We start from the raw sequence: 17549 nt of genomic DNA, 5'->3' as shown, positions 1-17549 counted from the left end.
AAAACAGCCTTGCTGTTGGTAACCCATGGCACCACACAAAGTCCTAAACAGTAAAGTCACGGGTACAGCATAAATATTATACATGGGCGAATAAAAAGTTTATTCCATAAAGATCTAGTTCAGAATATACTGTAAATGTTTTGCCTGTGCTAGAGACATCAGTAATGCAGTGATTAATAAAACTGTGGTGTTTTTCTTTTCCTTCTGCCTCAAAAGGTTACTGTCAATGCTACAACCATGTGATTTTTAAAACTGCTGACCCAAAGGTAGAAGGAGAGATGCAAAGTCACTTACTCAGACACAGAGAGGATGGTTTCTTTGCCTTCTTGCACTGAAATTTCAACATCATTCTTCACATGCTCCACCGTCAGCAGAGCTCCTTGAAAATACAAGAGAAAAGGATACTGAACTTCCTTCCAGGAGAGATACATTTCATAGTTACAACCAACCACTTACATCTCCTATCCACTAGGACCAGGTGACTGAAGAGACTCCTTCAAGCGAGAATGCCCAGGTAAACAAAAAAAAACCCCAATGTTCAGTCTCATATGCAAGAGGTTTCTTCTTGGCAATCCTTACAGCCTCAAATTGATAATGTCCAGCACACAGCGATCTGCAGTGAGCTCAGCAAGGGTCAGCGGCGATACATTTTTGCTTCCTAAGGGTATGGTAAAAATTAGTCCTGTCCCCCAGTATGTGAGGAGAATGTAATCAAAAAGCCCTTAATTATTGAACAATATTACTAATGTAATCCATTCCAGCCCTAACACAAGCATCAAAGGAGATCAATTACTGAACATACCAGCACTTTCATATATACCAGATCAAGGATGAGATTATTTTTAACCTGATTTTAAGTTTATGAAAAGATTAGCCATTCAAAACCAAGAAACTTTATCCATGTAAAAGCACAGGAAGCTTACACAGGTTTTCAAAGTAGTTCACCAGTGACAGTAAAAACTGGTCTGCAAAAAGAAAATAATTACTGAAGTTTTTAGGCTACACCATTGACTGGAAGACAGCTCTGTCCACATTCCAAGAGGCTTGATGCAAACCTGCTCTGATCTCAAGGCTCCACAGCACGACACAGCAGCTTAAACAAAGCACCGAGCTCACTTGGCTGTGTTTCTGCACTGGCTCTGCTCCAGGCTCATCTGCTGAGCACAGGCAGAGAGCTTGTGTTCTCTAACTTTGCTCAGGCACGTACAAAGGCAGCAAGCTTTTGCACAGGAAAAACAGGAACTGTACTCTAGGTCTGGAAAGCCACCTAACCTGTAAAGTCTCCACAGCATGCTGTGCACTTTACCTTCCCCTGAACAATGCTCCAGCTACCAAGGCAGACGATACTAGAAGCTATTAATACACTGGCCTAAATACAAACCACTGGAGCTAGGAATTCCCTAGATCTCACCTCTGCTCAGCTGAAAACCCTTCTTGTGGCATTAAGAGTAAGTCAAGGTTCTTCTTCTCATCCCTCAGCTATCCATCTGTGAAATTCAGGATGACATCCCTTATGCAATATGTTAGTAAGACACGTAAGTATTTTAATAACATGCATGGAAACGCTTTGAAAATAACAAGTATTACGTGCACCAAGCTATGTAATTAATACTGATGACATTAAAAACTACTACACTTTTCTTGCACGGCAGACACAATGAAGAGTATGAAGTAGGGATGAGTAAAATGAGTGTGCTTGTCTCCTTGATATAAATGTTTCATCTGCAATATGTAACATTTCTGACACAATCATGCAATCTCCTGAAATTAACCTCCAGTGCCACACATCAGCTGTCAAACAAAGTAAGTATCCAAAGCCCCTAAACCTGATGTTAATCATAATTCATATTGCATCGTTTTCTTTTTTGGCAAATCAGTATAAACAAGTCTTAGGAGAAATGTTATTTAAAACATACATGCTTTTATACCTTGAATCAGTAATCATGCAAGTTGTATTCAACTCTGAAATCCATTTGGGAGTAACAGCAAGAAAAATAAATCAATAAACTACGATGAAGAATAGGAAGAAAATTTATTTTGAACAGCTACAACAAAATAGAGAAATTTTATGGAACACATACAAAAGATCGTTTCCAGATGGGTGGAAGTGCAATGAAGGAGGTTCTCACATTTTTAAAGGCAAAATAACCTCGAAGGGCAGGGAGCATCTGAGAACTTTCAGCCAGTTCCCCAGAGGGGAATTTTACCGGCGGATTAGAACTGAAAATGAAAATAGCAAGGCAGCGGCAGAGCTCACGAGCCGCGATGTGAACGAGGGCTGCACTGAACGCTCAGCCTCAACGTGCCAAGTCACCCGAGGCTGCACCCGTGCCCGAGTTCCGCAGCCAGAGCCGTGCCCAGCGCCGGCCGCCCCGCCACGGCCCGAGCAGCTGTCCAGAGGGACCCGCGGCGAGCTCACCGCCCCGGGGAAGGGCGGCAGCGATGGGACGGACGGGGGGAATGGGAAGGACGGGCACGGGCCCCGGTGCCGCCTCGCCCGGCCCCGCACGCGGGCACGGCCGGCGCCGCATGATGCAACACGGGCAGGAGGGAGCCAGGGAGGCGGGGAGGGAACAGAGCCCCGCCGCACCCCCGGCAGAGCGGGATCGGGGCGGCGCGGGGCGAGGCCCGGCCCGCACTTACCGAGAGGGGGACTGCCCGCGTCCACGGTGAGGCTCAGCGCCGCCATTCCCGCCGCCAGCGCCGGAACCGAGGGAGGCGGCGGGGCGGGGCGCGCAGCGCTGCCAACTCGGCAGGGGCCGGCGCGGCCAGGGCGGCCCGGCAGGACCCGCCCCGGGGCGGGGGAAGCGCTCGTCACTTCCGCGGGAGAAGCCGTAGGGGCGGCGGAGCGGGAGGCGAGGGCGCCCGGTGCGTCCCTTCGCTGTCGCGGCCCAGAGCCCGCCCGGAGGAGGGGGCGAGGCCCGAGCCGGAGCCGGCCGGAGGTGACGAGGGGGCGCACGAGGCCCTCCCGGCCGCGCCGGTGGAGCCCTGGGGAGCCGGCCGGGATGAAGGATGGGTGCTGGGTGAGGGCTGCCCTGCCCCTCAGCAAACCAGATGCCGCTGCTTCCCTTCTCACGGCTTCTCCGGCTGAGCCTTCCCCAGGGCTTTGCGGGCGCTGCCTGCCAAAGCCCTTAGCTGGATGTGTGGCTCGCAGACGTGGAGATGCCTCCAGCCCCTTTTCTATGTGTGATAATCCAAACACATCGAGCAGCGCAGCACATACCAACGCGTTTGAGTGCGGTGGTTTCACTCCTGGTTTTGTAGGATGTCACTTGTTAAACTTGTGACAAACGTGCGAATTTTGCAGCGGGTCAGATGAGTCCTAGAACACCCCGAGTGGGAAGGGACCCACAAGGATCATTGAGTTCAACTCCTGGCCATGCACAACGTGGTCCAAACGCTTTTGAACTCTGGCAGGCTTGGCACTGTGACCACTTCACTGGAGAGCCTGTCCCAGTGCCCAGCCACCTTCTGGAGCCTTGGAATGAATTACAAAATGCTGTGTCACCGAGTTTTCACAAGAGACTGGCTCAAATTCACTTTGTTGCAAGGACAATGCAGTGTCCCTGTGATTCCCCCCACCTCCCATCTATTTTATAGATGTTACTGTAGCACCTAATGTGCTAACAGAGACATTATCAAATGCTTGATTGGTGAACCAGTGCTTTTTGTGCAGTGGAGGTAGTGGTATAGCCAGAGCATGACTGCACATTATGTGCTGGTTTTTATGCTTGATTCCTGCTGCTGGGTTTAATTTCAACTTTCCCTACTCTTCTCTGTTAGTGGTTCTACAGTTTCTGTAAGCATGGAAAGCATTTCCACGAGTTTCCATATATAAGTATCTTTCCACATCATGCAGAAGCTGATACATGCTGTGTGTTCTACTCCCATTCAGGTAACTAAATGAGCTGACAGAAATTACAGCAGAATTAGAAAGAGGTTTATGCTGAAAAGATTTTCAAACCTATTGCAAGTTTCAGATGAAAATAAGATTATAGAGGCAATAGATGAAGATTACTATCAATGGGTTCTGTCCTTTGTATTTGAATTTGATTTAATGATTGCATGGAAAGAAGGATTAAGTCAGGCCTTTGTGTTGCCTGAGTTGTTCTACATTTTATCTTAACATGTTTTGCAAATTCTCAAGCAAATTTTGATGGGAATGCTACAGCATACAACTCAAAGAATCCTGTATTAGATAAAGGTAAAAATTATGTATAATAAATAGTGAAATCATTGTACTTGCTATGTGGTTCACTTCAGTCACAATCAGTATGTGGAATGACTAAACTTATAATGGGCCAAAATATGAAGAAGGTTCTAATTAAAGCAGGCTGAATCTACCTTGCATGCTCTTACCAGTTATGCAATTGAGGAAGAGAAGAAAGGTAGGCTTTAGATCAAGGGATTAGAAGCACACATTGTTCCTATATATGCAGCTCTAATCCAGTGTCATGCTAGAATGAGGTAAATGCTAATCTTGCTACTTTATCTGTAAACATTAGGCTAAGAGGACCTCACTAAGGAAAAGATTCCTTAGATTCTTTTCCACATGTGCACATGGAGAGACAGGAACACTTCAGCAAGAGTTGCCTTGTTCATATCTTTTGGTGGCAAGATGTTCCTGCTTGTTGGAAATAGAGCTGGCTTTAAGCCAGTGAAGTCATATTGGTGTAACCCTAATGTGAGGAAAGGATCTTATCTAAGGACTTTAAGTGGAGTTGTTGAATATATTGTATGATGACAGGAGAAAGAAGTAACTTGAACACACTGGAAAACTGAATTTCAAAACCTTCTTCTGTATGGAAGACAACTTTTTATACCTTGAGGCACTCATGTAAAGGTAGCTTGTGTGGATGAAGAGTGTAGTTATTTAGAAGACCTAATCTTGTGGGCAGAGAGGAAGTGAGAAAGGGTGCAGTGCACCTTGCAGGCTACTTTGGCTTTCATGGTGCTGGCAGAGGGTAAGGGAAAAAATCATGTGTGAGAGCTTAGGGATTCAGTCTTTATGTAAGCAAGCAGCTGTGTTCAGACACCCTCCCTGAGACCACCTGCCTGAGAACCTGACATAGGTCACTCTTTTCTCCACAAGGAGAACAGAAAGAAAAGCAAAGCTCCATGTTGTCTGTTGAAACTGGCATGCCTCAATATGTATCACATTGATAGGGAAAAGGAGGCCCTAGGACTCCTTCATTTGAGAGTAAGGGAATTAAGTCACAACATCTGGAGAAAAGAAGGGGCACAGATGCCTCACTGGTTCAAGAGCATAATTCAAAAATCCTAAATTCAGCTTGAAGAGACTTCAAATGGGTTTGTCTAAGTTTCCAATTTTAGTTAGTCATACGTAATTTACCACTGGTTCTCCTTTGTGTTCAAGTGGACTGGGCAGTTAAATCCTGCTTTCCTACCAGCCACGCTTATGGGAAAGCTGACTGAAACAGGGTCTCCAATTCAAAGTTAATTTTAGGTGATCTTGGCCCTGTTCTTTCCCCTCCTCTAACATGCCTGTGCTCCACAGGCAGGGGAAATGGTAGTGTCAACTTCCTCAACTCTGGGGCTGTTGGAAAGGAACCTGCTTTATCTCAGAATTTGGACATGGAAAATTTCCAAGTCTGACTTTTCTGTTATTCCCAAGTATGCAAAGTGACCTTGGCTTTGGATGCCCAAAGTGCTCCAAGACTACAGTGGCATAAACCCTGAAAAATCATTTCAAATCATCATAGAGGTGCTAGGAACTCCTGCATTTGTCATGCTTCCTTGGGTTTCCAACTGAGCTGTTCTGAACTCTGCTGTATGTACACTTCACTGAGCCTCATTGAACCATGAACCTTATTTGAGATTTCCAGGCCCAACTGCATTGTGTCCTGCCTTCTGCAAAACTCAGACAACCCCAACTGGCCATCCCAAAACTCAGTGAAGACCAAAAAAAATTCAACTGCCCCTCTAAGAATCAAAACTGGCAACTTTATAACAAATGGGATCATCCATCCAGGCAAATGCTTAGTCCATTTGTATTTAACACAATAACCCTTATTGACAACAAAAACCATTGAACAAGATCAGCTACATGACTTAACATGATTTTGTGCTCAGAATATGAAGATGATTTTTGGTCTGCAGTGTTATGATTAGCAGTGTATTACACTCAGTCATGAGGAAGAAAATCTCCCAAAGAATATAGAAAACTACTAAAGAAACATGACTGTTTTGATGTTGTCTGCTCAACACAGCCAAACAATCTGATCAACAGATACTTAGAGATTCTGTATGATTTTGAAATTACTGAACACCTTACTGAAAGAATTCAGTTCAGATTCTATGAAACAGAATTTCATGCTCAGTCATCTTCTTCCTTTCTTTTTTACCAAGCTCATTTTCTCAGCCTTCCAGGCCAAGTGAAGACTCTTCCCTGCTTTAAGGCACAAGAGATTCTTTCACAGTGTTTGGAATGCGACTGGCATAGTAGTCATAATTTCTCAAAGTGGCAAGGACCCCAGCTGAATTCATGTGTTTCACCTCCTTGTTATACTGAAATGAATTTCCACGGATATCAGTTAACTTGCCTGAAAAAAAAAAAAAAAAATTCAGCAAAAAGGAGTTGGAGTCCCTTAGTTCCAGTGAAATAACTAAAAGCAGTCTTTGTGGTACACATGCCTGTCTTCAGATAGTGAAGTATCTTTGCTTCCAATTTAAGTACAACAGGTTTTATATTGACTGAAATCAAATAATTAGTGGGTTTATTTTTTTTTTCAACAATACTTAAATTCTTTGTGTCCCAGAAAAAGGAAAACATCTCTCTCTCATGGATTACTTTAAATGCTTCCTGAGTAGCTTTTACGTTTGCCATTGACAAGTGGCAATGAAAAATCCTCAGCTCAAGTAAAAACCAGGGTAACTCTATACCACAAACTCTAACATAGTGTTGAAACACCCCAGCTGGTTTTAAATGAGATTTTAGGAATCACTTAGCAGGACAGATCTTTATTCAAGCTAATGTAACCAGGAGATCCCTACCTACCAAAGAGGCTAAATACAGCACTGTGCTGCCCCAGATTGGTTGGGTTGCTTTGTGCTTGAGCTAACCCTGTTTAAAATTATCCACAGTTATGAACACTACAGACTGCAGAGGAGTTCAGTAGTGTCATTATAAAGCCTGTTGTCCTTACTTGACAGAATTTAGGAATCAAACCCCATAATTTGAGCATATGGTGGTAAAAGGCCTATTATTGTGGAAAGAAGAATTTAAAAAAATAATACTACTTCAAATCTTCAGTAGTGAGTCTTTTCATAACTTTCCAACTCCTTTAGCCTCTAGATAAGTGAAGTGTCTCATGTTGGTTGGAGACCATTAATTCTATTGAATTATATTAATGACTCAATTTTGGAGTTTGTACATCCAAAGAACAACAGCACGATTTGACCTATTTTTGTTGGTTTAAAGAATTCAATGTCCACATATTACATAACGTGTTACTAATAATAAACTACTATACTCTGTTAGTAGGACAGCAGATTTTACTGTGAGATAGTAGCCAACAGGAAAAAGAAAAGGGGCATTTGTTTTGAAAATATTAAAATGAATATACCTTAAATTAAATTTGGGGATTTGGCTTTTTTAATTATATGACAGTTATTGACACATGTATTGTCATTTTTCTTTCAATGGAAAGCATAACTAACTTCAAATTAATGCAGTGTCACTTATCCTGGAACTTTGAATGCTATTAACTTACCTCCCACAGCATGTAGGATAGCTTCAGGTGCACATGTATCCCACTTCTTGCACCCAGGACTGGCAAATACATAAGCAGATGCTTTGCCTTCTATGAGTTGAATGATCTGTTACAAATAGAGTTGCAATCATTGCAAAGGATTTAGGAGTTTAGAAATGGGTAGAAATAACACCAGGAAGTGAGGATTAAATCTGTTTATTTAAGTACTGATAGTCAGGAAAGGAACACCAGCCATTTCCTTATTAATATTACAATAAATGCATTAAAATTTAGAAGCTATACTGTATCACCATTCCCAGTTCAATATTTTTGATTGTTATATATACAGTCTATGGGATGAAAATCTGCTCTCAGTTTCAGAAACAAGAATTTGCTTCTTGTGCAAGTACTAAAAAAATAAAGTGGAAAATATATACATGTTGTGTTAGTGCCTCTTTGGGTCTTGCACATGTTGGAGAAAAGAGATGAGAGGGTGTGTTTTTGACAGCTAGGACAAAACAGCTTTAAAACCTGTACCAAATGAATGTTCCCAGTATGCAGAGAAATTTCACAAAGGAAATATCACTGTATGCTTATATTTTTATCCTTTCAAATGTGCTGCTAGGTAGTTGGAACGAAAGCTGTATTAACACAAACAGGAGGACATGTCCAATAACTGAGATTAAACTGAATTTCCATTTAGTCATTCTGGTCTTACAACTTTGTATTTTCACCCCTAAAAACAGAATACTGGGGAAGACAGACCTCAGCCATGACCAGCGTGGGCACTGGTACAAATACACCTGTACCAAATTCTCTCAACCTCACAGCAGACTGAATGCTAGGAAGAGAAGTTGTGTGGGGTAAGGTGGAGGAAGTCTCCCCTGTATGTTCATGCAGGTAAGCAAATAATTTCTTTAAAAAGTCTTTTTATTTTTTTTGCAAAGATGCCACCTCGCAGTAAAACCAGAAGATTGGGAGTTTTCATACCTTGTTTCCTGCTCCTCCAACTCTGATGACATGGTCTGGGTTCAAGGCAGCGATGCACTCGTTCACCAGGGCACTGCTGTGGGAGCGCGTGGTAACCACGATGTGTTTGCCAGCAGGAGCTTCTGTCAGCTGAAAGCCAAAGGCACCCATGCCCAGCACTCCCCAGATTGTCCTGCCCAGCACAGCATTAGGTCCTGCCTGCAAAAAAAGCACAGAGTGATGGTTAATCACACTGATGAGCAGTTAAAGCACAAAGGGAAAGGGTACCTCGATGCATCTTGGCATATCAGGGAGTATAACATTAATACTGGGCTGTACATTTAAACAGTGGCACTTAAAAAGAACTACTTGAGAGTCCAGAGTGAGAAATTAGTTCTCTTTCCCTATAAAGCAATGACATCATTGACCCTTTTCTCATCTGTGACATTGTGGTGGTGCATTACATCCTGCCTCCAGTGACTGGCAGATTGATATTTGTATCTTTCTGTACTTGGGGCACAATCTGTAATTGAAAGTATCTTGTAATTTGAAATATTTTGTGATGCATGTCACACAAAATATGATAGTATTACATCAGCTCAAGGGCTTTTTCTTTTAACTCAAATAAGTTTAATTAATTAGGCTGTATCATGAGCTCCCCCAATAATACTGAAATAATCTCCAAATATATAAATGTCTGTAGGCTGGCCATCCTGAAGCCTGGCATGATACACTCTAACTGAGCTGTCAGTGACAACTTGTGCTTGGTTTATTTAGGGCTGCAGATTTATAGCAGTTACCACACATTGCAAATGCACCCATTGCATGGATTTACTAAAGGATTTCTAGCAAAGACTGCAGCACCACTGACCTGTACTTGTTTTACAGTAGGTACTTTATAAGGACTGTAGTAATTTGCACAGTATATACATAATATATTCTGTATCAGTGCATTACACCAGCCTCATGATTCAGTATAGTTGTTAGTAAGTTTCTGACATTCAGTTCCTGGAAACCAACATTTAAAATTATATATATATTTAATTTAAAAACCCCAATAGCTTACATTACAACATTAATTCCATTACATGCCACATTTCAGTTGCAAGTGTGCTAACTGAAATAGCTTAGGAGTCACATTTAGAAATCACACAATGCTTCTAAATAAATCAATGTTTTAATACCTCATAGTTGTAATATGGCTGATTAATAACTCCTGCTATTGCTTTGCCTCCATAGGCAATTCCAATGAGAACTGTTACATGGTCAAGGAGACCTGGACAGAAAAAACAGCAATGTAGTTAAGCTTGAAAAAGAGAAAGATCTTAATAAAAATATAAACCTCCAATAAAAGTCCACAAATCAGTATGCAGAGTGCTATCTTAAAAATGCAAATAATAATCAGGATTCTCAGATGTTAATATAATTTTTTAGTCATTTAGCTTTAAGGTCTGCTAAAAAATGCCCCAGATAGAGTTCTTTTAATAGAGCTATGTTATAATTAACACATAATGAGAAGGACATTTAAAGATACAACTACACAGCAGTATATGATGACATTCTTCTGTAATTGTGGTGGGAGTTCTTTAATGCTATTCAAAACTAACAATTTATTGACAGTTGTACATCTCTCTCTCCAAAAAGGGAAAAAAATCTGCCTAAAAGATTTTATATTAATCAACTAAAAGATGCATTAGGAGGCAAAAGCATATTTCAGCATATGGTTTCTTGGAGGCTTTTCTTTTTATTTTTGCTTTTCTTTCATTTTAGGGTCTATTTCTATGGATAGAAACCCCATTACTGAAAAATCGTGATTTGTGGCAGGATGTTTGTTTCATTTTGAAAGGGCTACAAGTACAGCTGTGGTATTTGGGTTGTTTGAGAGGAAGATGCAAATGTAATTGAGCATATTCCTGTTTGAAGGGGAGATTTAGTCCTTCAACTCAAAGATATGCAAAAAAATATGTAAATTTAACTAAAGACTCAAGACAACCAGCCAGCAGTCAAAGGCAGCTCTAAAGTGATAAAAACTGGTCAGTCCATCAGGAATATTCAGTACTGGTTAGAACTGAATAGAGTGAATAAATACATTCCAAGCACTCAAAAAGTACAGAAACATCAGCCATATGAAACCATATTGTAAGTAACTTCTATTATAAAACTATGCATTATGTACGCTACTTTATTACTACTGCTATTTTTTTTACCAAGATAATTAAAAGAAAATCCAACCTTCAGTGTACTCCTTGGTTCCATCCAAGGGATCAACCCATATTACAAGCTTTAAGAATAAAAAATAAGGGAAAATTAACAAATACAAATCATGTAAATTAACACTCAAAGTATATATTTTACTTTAGTGCTTTTATTTCCTTATAGGAGTAAGGAAATAAAGAGATCCAAAGTTTTAGCAATATTATATGGCTGAAGCCTATAATAGTATTTTACACCAAAAAAAAAAGTTTAAGTATTGACTGGAATGTCTCAGTAAATCTCTTAATAGAAGTATGAAGGTTTAAGCTGAAATAGAAAATGAGATTACTTTCATATGTCCAAACTAGATTCCTGCCAAATTAATTTGAATCACAAATTGTAAGAAGCCAATTTCCATTTCCCATTACTGCAGACAGGAGCATGCAGCATTTGTAGCTCTGGAGGTGTGATTCTCATGACTACATTTTAGTTTTCAAACAAAAAAGAAAAACTGGCAAATTGAAAATTTCTTCATTATGCGCTCTTAGCTAAAATTAGAAAGTAGTATAGATAATGTAAAATATTAAGCATTACCTCTTCCTCTTTAATTCCTGTGTACTGAGGAGGACAAGGTTTCTTCAGTATTTCTTCAGAGTGACCATTTTCAATTAAATCCTCAGTTACATCATCAGTGGGCAGCTCCTAACAAAAGAATTCTCAGAATTATTAGAAAAATGTTTTGGACTCACCTCATTTTGCTTTAGAGCTGTGTATTTGACAGCAGCTTGAAAAAGCTAAAGAAATGGAAAGGTGAAACGGGACGGAAATACCTTTATTTGTTGCGTTTTGGGTTCTTTTTTTTTTAATTAAAACTAAAGTTTTCCTAAACCCAGCCAAAGCAAATTCCAGTGCAAGCTGCAGCAAGATAAACTGTTAGTGTGAATAAAGCAGGTACTTACTTCTTCTCCTATGATTGTCACCTTGGGAAACTTCCGTGCCAGGGAAGCACAAATGCTCATCTGTACCAGTCGGTCAGCTTTGGTCTGCAAGTCATTGGGTCCAGCCTGTCCAAGATGGATAGGTGAAAAAATACACCAGTTCAGTGGCCCATACAGCACTCTGAATATCTGCTTGTAATCTAAAAGAAGTCTAATTTGGTAAAAATTCAACCCAGTAAGCGACCTTGTGAAAGGCAGGCTAAAAACTGCAAGAAGCAGAGTTTTCCTGTGCACCCCAGAGCTAAGACAGACTGCTCTGACGGCAGAACAGTGGATTTGGTGCCCCAAGGTGACATAAAAAAATGACTGCAAGCCTTCCCTATGTCAGACAGCTAGACATATATTCCACACACACAGAGTAATTTCTTAAATGTTAATTAACAGCTAAATGTGAAAGTAGGTAACTTATTAACACTTTTTAAACCCTTTAGGTCTAGAGATAGAATCCCAGTAAGAAATAATTCTGTTAGCATTGGAATTTGGAAAAATAGTTCATCTAAGATTTGCATCTTAGTTGTATCAAACAAAAATTCTATCTGCTTGTATCTTATTTGCTGACAAGTGTTTTATCCAGCTACTGGAATTAGCCATAGGAATGGGATATTCTATTTAGAATCGTGTACTGGGTTAATTTTTGCATGCTCCCTTAGCCAAGTGACAATTTTATGAAATTTGACATTTTTCTTTGAAATTTCCCTCTCATCCCCTAATTAATTTGGTTGAAATTGGTCCTGAATTTAGACTCAATAAGATCAATTTATTGCAGAGAATGTCCTTTGTTCCAGGACATGAATCCAATAAACAGTGTAAGTAGTTCTTCAATGTAAGAATGGGGGACAGAAGTGTCTATCCCAAGTAGGGGATGGAGGAAGTACAAGCACTACCAAGAAAAGCAATATAAATGGAGATCTTAGAGTCGACTGAGGGAAAGAAAACTCAGGGTATCAGGAAGGAGATGGTAAAAACTCAGGTGTTCCTGAACTAGATAAATGGATGGAGGGTCCCTATGTTGAGGGAGAAGGTGGAACATTCCCTTCCCAGATGTTCTAAAGCTTTCAGTAAGGCCAGTTGGAATTGGTGTTTGTTGGCTACAGAAAGAGGATGAATGATGAGAAGCAGCACTTCTGTTCCTTTCTGTTCTGCATCTCTTCTCTTCAGACTGCAAAGAAAGGCACATGCAGAAGTCCTTTCGCCTTCTTCCTCTTCCTTCAGCAGCCACCTTTGGCAAGAAGCTTGCAGGAATTTCAAGATCTCTAGTCCCTCAAACAGGAACCTCTTCTATTGGTCATTGCTTGCAATCTAATTTTGTGTTTGTAGTATTCATTCTTCAAAAAATTTAAGACTGTAAAACCAATCTTACTTAGAACCAATATCACCTGTTACATTTGATGATTTTTGAATAATGTAAATTCCTGGGGTACCTTCAATGTAAAGACCAAGAATTTTTTTTAATTATGCCCTTAATATTGTTACATATCTGTAAAGCTAGAATTAACTTCTAAAGTTAATTTCACCTATTCTGGTACTGTACTCAAAGCAAAGATCCTGGCTCATCAGTGCAACTTACTAAATTACAGCAAATTAAGAACTTTAATATCTGTTTTCTTTTTAGAATTAAATTTGAATTTGATTTAAATCTGAATTTATTTTGAAAATTTTGATTTACAATAAAAGCTAAGGTTCTTTTTTGTTTTAGGAAATCAAACACTGATCTATTCTAATCCAAACTTCAGCAAGAGCATGGTATTTTAAGCTGTACTATGGATGTGAGAGCATAGGTATAGTGTATTTTCTGTTAATTTCCTTATTATGAATTTTGAGGTGCTATGCAAACCTTGTGTTTGTGAGGGAAATCTGGACAAAATTATGGTGTTTCTTTTAAATGTACAAGTGTTGTTTAGAAGTACTGGTCAAAAGACACTTTTCTAGGGCTATTTCAATCCCTTAAAAAGGAATATTTGTTGTAGGTGGTGGCAGGGGAGGTGAGGGCTCTATTTCTTCCCACAGTTGCTGATTTTTAAAAATACCACTTTGGCTTGTATCTAACTCAAGATTAACAAATGAAATTAAACTGGAACAAAGTAAAAGGTAATACCTTCTCAACTATGCCCAGATCTCCTGCAGACATGACATTTCTAACAATTGTTGCAGCTTTTTCTGCAACAGAGTATGCTGAGGCCACCACACGCATGAGAAGAGCTGGAGAAGCCATGCTGAATGCTGAAAAGAAACAAAAAGCAAACTTGAACATTTCTCTCTTCAACAGAAGAAAAACAGTAGAGTATTTTACCTAACATTTCAAACAGAGTAGAAAGAGGAAAGTGGGTTACTGCCAGTAAATGGCAACGAGGTGAGCTTTGGATTTTTTTTTAAAAATACAATTAATGAACACAAGGATGTAAAGCTATTGTAGACAAGATCTTCCAAATACTCAAGTTCTGTCTGACAGTGAACCTGGTTCTTACTAAAATAGAATGATATTAAAAAACAACAACAGCAGCAGCAGAAACTCTTATCATAAATATTAAGTCTACACACAGCACTCATTTTTTGCACACTTTGAACATCAGTTCATTTCTTCAGAACTGAACCTACAGTTGGTTCGTGCCCAAAACTCCAGCACAAGACTACCAGACAGGATGACATCAACCACTTCACTTACTATTCCCTTGTTTAACTATAAAATAGGCGTTTGTAGATGGCCAATTGTGCACACAAAGTAGGGTAATGATATGCAGATGCTGCTAACTGGTATGCAAAAGCTGAATTTGGCCATCTGAATTTAACTCTCCTTTTTGTATTAGTTTAACTTCTCCTGATTTCTTTATGGAAATCAATTTCTATCTTCCTGCCTCCCTTCAGCACTCTGTGTTCTGTCATTCTTAATACTGCATTGTCTTCCTCATCTGTTCTCCAGCACAAACCAGTGCAATTCACTGGACCTTCAGTCACCAATAGAACCAGAATACCAATAGAACAGCCATCACCCTTGGAAAGGCTGGCATTCCTCACAGCTTTTCTGGAGCTCAGGAAAAAGAGGTATTGATAACCACACTGCATTTGTTTAAAATGCAGAGATAATTGCTTTTTATGTTTTTCTATTAGTTATTTCTGTCTGTGTAGATGACACACTTTTTGGCTTGGCCTCAGATGTGTGACACACTTCCAAGGAAACCCTTGAGCAGAGCCAGAACAAAATACAGAGGAACTCACTGATCACCTTACAAAAGAAAATATATTATGGGGGAAGTGTAATATAACAATCATATAATAAATACTGCAATTGCAGCAAGTCCTGCCTAAGTGGCAATAGGTCATTATACAACACCGTTCCTTTCTTCCTTGACAAATGAAATTCATGGCTGTTCACAAATCAGCAATGTCAGAGGTATCAGAATCCCAAATTTAGCCAATTTAAGAACTTTTTGACCACTTCAGTAACACAATACCTGTACCAGTAAAATCAGAAGCACTCTGAGGCTGAAAGAGTAGAACAACTGTGCAAGCACATTCAAAAAGCACAGTTGCTAATGTTAATTATTATTTGCAGCTGATCGAGGGGAACAAAGTGCATTGGAGTTGTGTAGAACAGCCAAGGTCCATACCCAAAGTAACCCTGGACAAGTAGCAATGGTTACAGAGGAACTTTTGGAAATGGTACCTGTGGCAAAAAGCAGCTCTCAAACAATTGAAAGTTGCAGAGCAAATATATATCATAACACATGAAAAGCCATATACTGTTTTAAGTCTACACCATCATGTGGAACAAGTTAGCATGAAGGAAAATAATTTATTCCATAATGAAAATATACGGAATACGAGAATTTCTGAGAAGGAGTTAAAAAAGTAGCATATTAGATGGAAAATTTGGATTAAAGAATTTAAATGAATTATCAGATGAACATAATTAACATTCTTTGCTCAGCTTCTCAAAAAAAAGTCATTTGACCTCTCACTGTACACTTGATCCTACTTCAAAAATGAGATGAAAACGTGTTTTAAAGTCTTGACTTACTTTATGTTTGCATAAAATCTAAAAAGACTCAGAAAACAATACAGAAATACTATCTTGCATTCTTGAAGCTTGACCCAAGGTATTTTTAGGTTCATTTTTCTTGTCCATACTTAGAGAAAACAAATATACTTTCTGTGGTGAACCCAAGATCTCCTGGCAAACCTTAAAATACTTTTATGAAAAGATAAGTTTTATTAGAAGAAACTGAAATGAGAGGTGCAACACCCCTTCCTCATCACTCTGGACTAATTACTTAATGAATTGCAAAGTATTTTATTAGTGCAAAGGTGCCTTAGATTTTTACAGGGCTGCATCTCCTGTATGGCGGGTCTTCTGGTGTATTGGACCTTTTTGATTAGATAAGTGAATGCAGTAGTTGCCTCTAAGATTTTCACCTCTGTAACTTTTTGATCTCAAGTGAACTTATTTATAGGTTTATGGCACATTCTTTCTGATGAGGGCAATGTCTAATGTATACTTCCACAAAGCACTTAAGAATATATTGCGTGCTTTGCACAAAAATAGTTTGACTCCTAGAAAACTGTGCAGTTTACAAATACTGCACAGCAATTATTCCCTCAAGTTAAACTTGGGTATCATTTTCCTCTAAAGATCTTCCCTCCTTTCTTCTAGCCCAGCAACTAAACTGTTCAATGGTGTTGCCAAATCAGCCGATTCCGATACCTATTGAAATTAATGAGTTCTCGTTCTACTTTTTAATTCTGATGTATCTAAGTCCTACAGGCTGACAACAACTAACTTATCAAAGCACATATTACAGATTTGTTAGTGGTTCTCATTCTCTTTTATGCAAACTTCCATTTTCTAATTTTATGGTTTTGCATGATGAAAGGAGCAAGCAGACATCACACAGAGCATGTCCTTAAATCCAAGTGTTAAGCCATTATTTCATTCTTAGAACTCTTCAATGCCTAAGCGACCACAGCTCCTTATTTCTTTACAATAAACTTCGGCCCACACCTAATAAAAGTTTAACTCTCTATTATGTAAGGGAGCGATATTTACCCAGCAGAAGAAAGCTAGGACTCAGGGTGGGAACCCCACTGAGGTTCACCTACAGACTTCCAAGCGGGAAAGGGCTGTGCTAGCTCATTTCACCAAAGAGTAAAACAAGGGAACCTGTTCCCGATTCCCTTGCCAAGACAGTCCCGGTGGCAAAGCGCCTGCAGGGCAGCGCGGCCGGAGCTCGGAGCGGTGCCCGCGAACGCACCCAGCGGAGCGCGGCCGCACACACCACGGCTCGTCAGGGATGGCAGAAGCGGCTCCGCTGGCGCAGCCGCCAACTCACCGCGTCCAGCCTCGCTTTTCCCGTGATCTCCACCGGCCCCCAGAGCCCAGCACCGATCGCCGGCAGCGTGCGTGGCGCTCCGAGCCCTTCGCGTTCGTCCCCGTGCCAAGGAGGGACCCACGCCCCAGCACCGCCGCTCCCCGCCCGCAGCGCACTGAATCCTCTGCGCCGGCTCCCTCGGAGAGGACTGGCTGCCTCTACCGAACCACCTGGGAGGGCCCCGAATCCTTCCGGCTCCGGGCGGGGCTCAAGATCTCGCCCGGCCCGTCGGGAGCGCCGAGCAGTCGCCGTGCCGCCCGCCCGGCGCGGCGTGTCCCTTGCCGCGGCCCGTCGCGCCGGCGGAAGCGCGGCTG

At 40.7% G+C, this 17549-nt stretch overlaps 2 protein-coding genes across 7 annotated transcripts in view; both read right to left on the bottom strand.

The window, feature by feature from the left end:
- Window positions 1-2758, bottom strand: part of EPRS1 (glutamyl-prolyl-tRNA synthetase 1) — a 37027-nt gene extending 34269 nt beyond the window's left edge. For all 6 annotated transcript variants that reach the window (XM_058019972.1, XM_058019974.1, XM_058019976.1 and 3 more), the window contains exons 1-2: window positions 2644-2758; window positions 295-379 (exon numbers count right to left, since the gene is read on the bottom strand). In XM_058019972.1, coding sequence (XP_057875955.1) covers window positions 295-379; window positions 2644-2689 — 131 coding nt within the window. In that variant the 5' untranslated portion in view covers window positions 2690-2758. The remainder of the gene's footprint in view (window positions 1-294; window positions 380-2643) is intronic.
- Window positions 2759-5944: 3186 nt separating this feature from the next.
- Window positions 5945-17494, bottom strand: BPNT1 (3'(2'), 5'-bisphosphate nucleotidase 1). Its single transcript, XM_058020395.1, has 9 exons — window positions 17197-17494; window positions 13968-14092; window positions 11834-11938; window positions 11469-11576; window positions 10914-10962; window positions 9866-9957; window positions 8703-8900; window positions 7734-7839; window positions 5945-6563 (listed from the first exon to the last, which is right to left on the bottom strand). The coding sequence occupies exons 2-9, from the start codon at window positions 14082-14084 to the stop codon at window positions 6415-6417; spliced, it is 924 nt and encodes a 307-aa protein (XP_057876378.1). The 5' UTR covers window positions 14085-14092; window positions 17197-17494; the 3' UTR covers window positions 5945-6414.
- Window positions 17495-17549: the final 55 nt, after the last annotated feature.

This window comes from Melospiza georgiana, chromosome 3 (assembly GCF_028018845.1).
Source record: "Melospiza georgiana isolate bMelGeo1 chromosome 3, bMelGeo1.pri, whole genome shotgun sequence".
Lineage (NCBI taxonomy): Eukaryota > Metazoa > Chordata > Aves > Passeriformes > Passerellidae > Melospiza > Melospiza georgiana.
The sequence above is the reverse complement of the archived record's forward strand: the minus strand, read 5'-3'. Positions and strand labels throughout refer to the sequence as shown.

What these genes read in the sequence shown, in the direction of transcription:
- BPNT1 (XM_058020395.1), bottom strand. Translation starts at nt 14,084, where the DNA reads ATGGCTTCTCCAGCTCTTCTCATGCGTGTGGTGGCCTCAGCATACTCT. An exon ending in TTGGAGGAGCAGGAAACAAG is followed by an intron (nt 7,840 to 8,702) that starts GTATGAAAACTC and finishes TATTTGTAACAG; the next exon opens with ATCATTCAACTCATAGAAGG. An exon ending in TATCCTACATGCTGTGGGAG is followed by an intron (nt 6,564 to 7,733) that starts GTAAGTTAATAG and finishes TTTTTTTTTCAG; the next exon opens with GCAAGTTAACTGATATCCGT.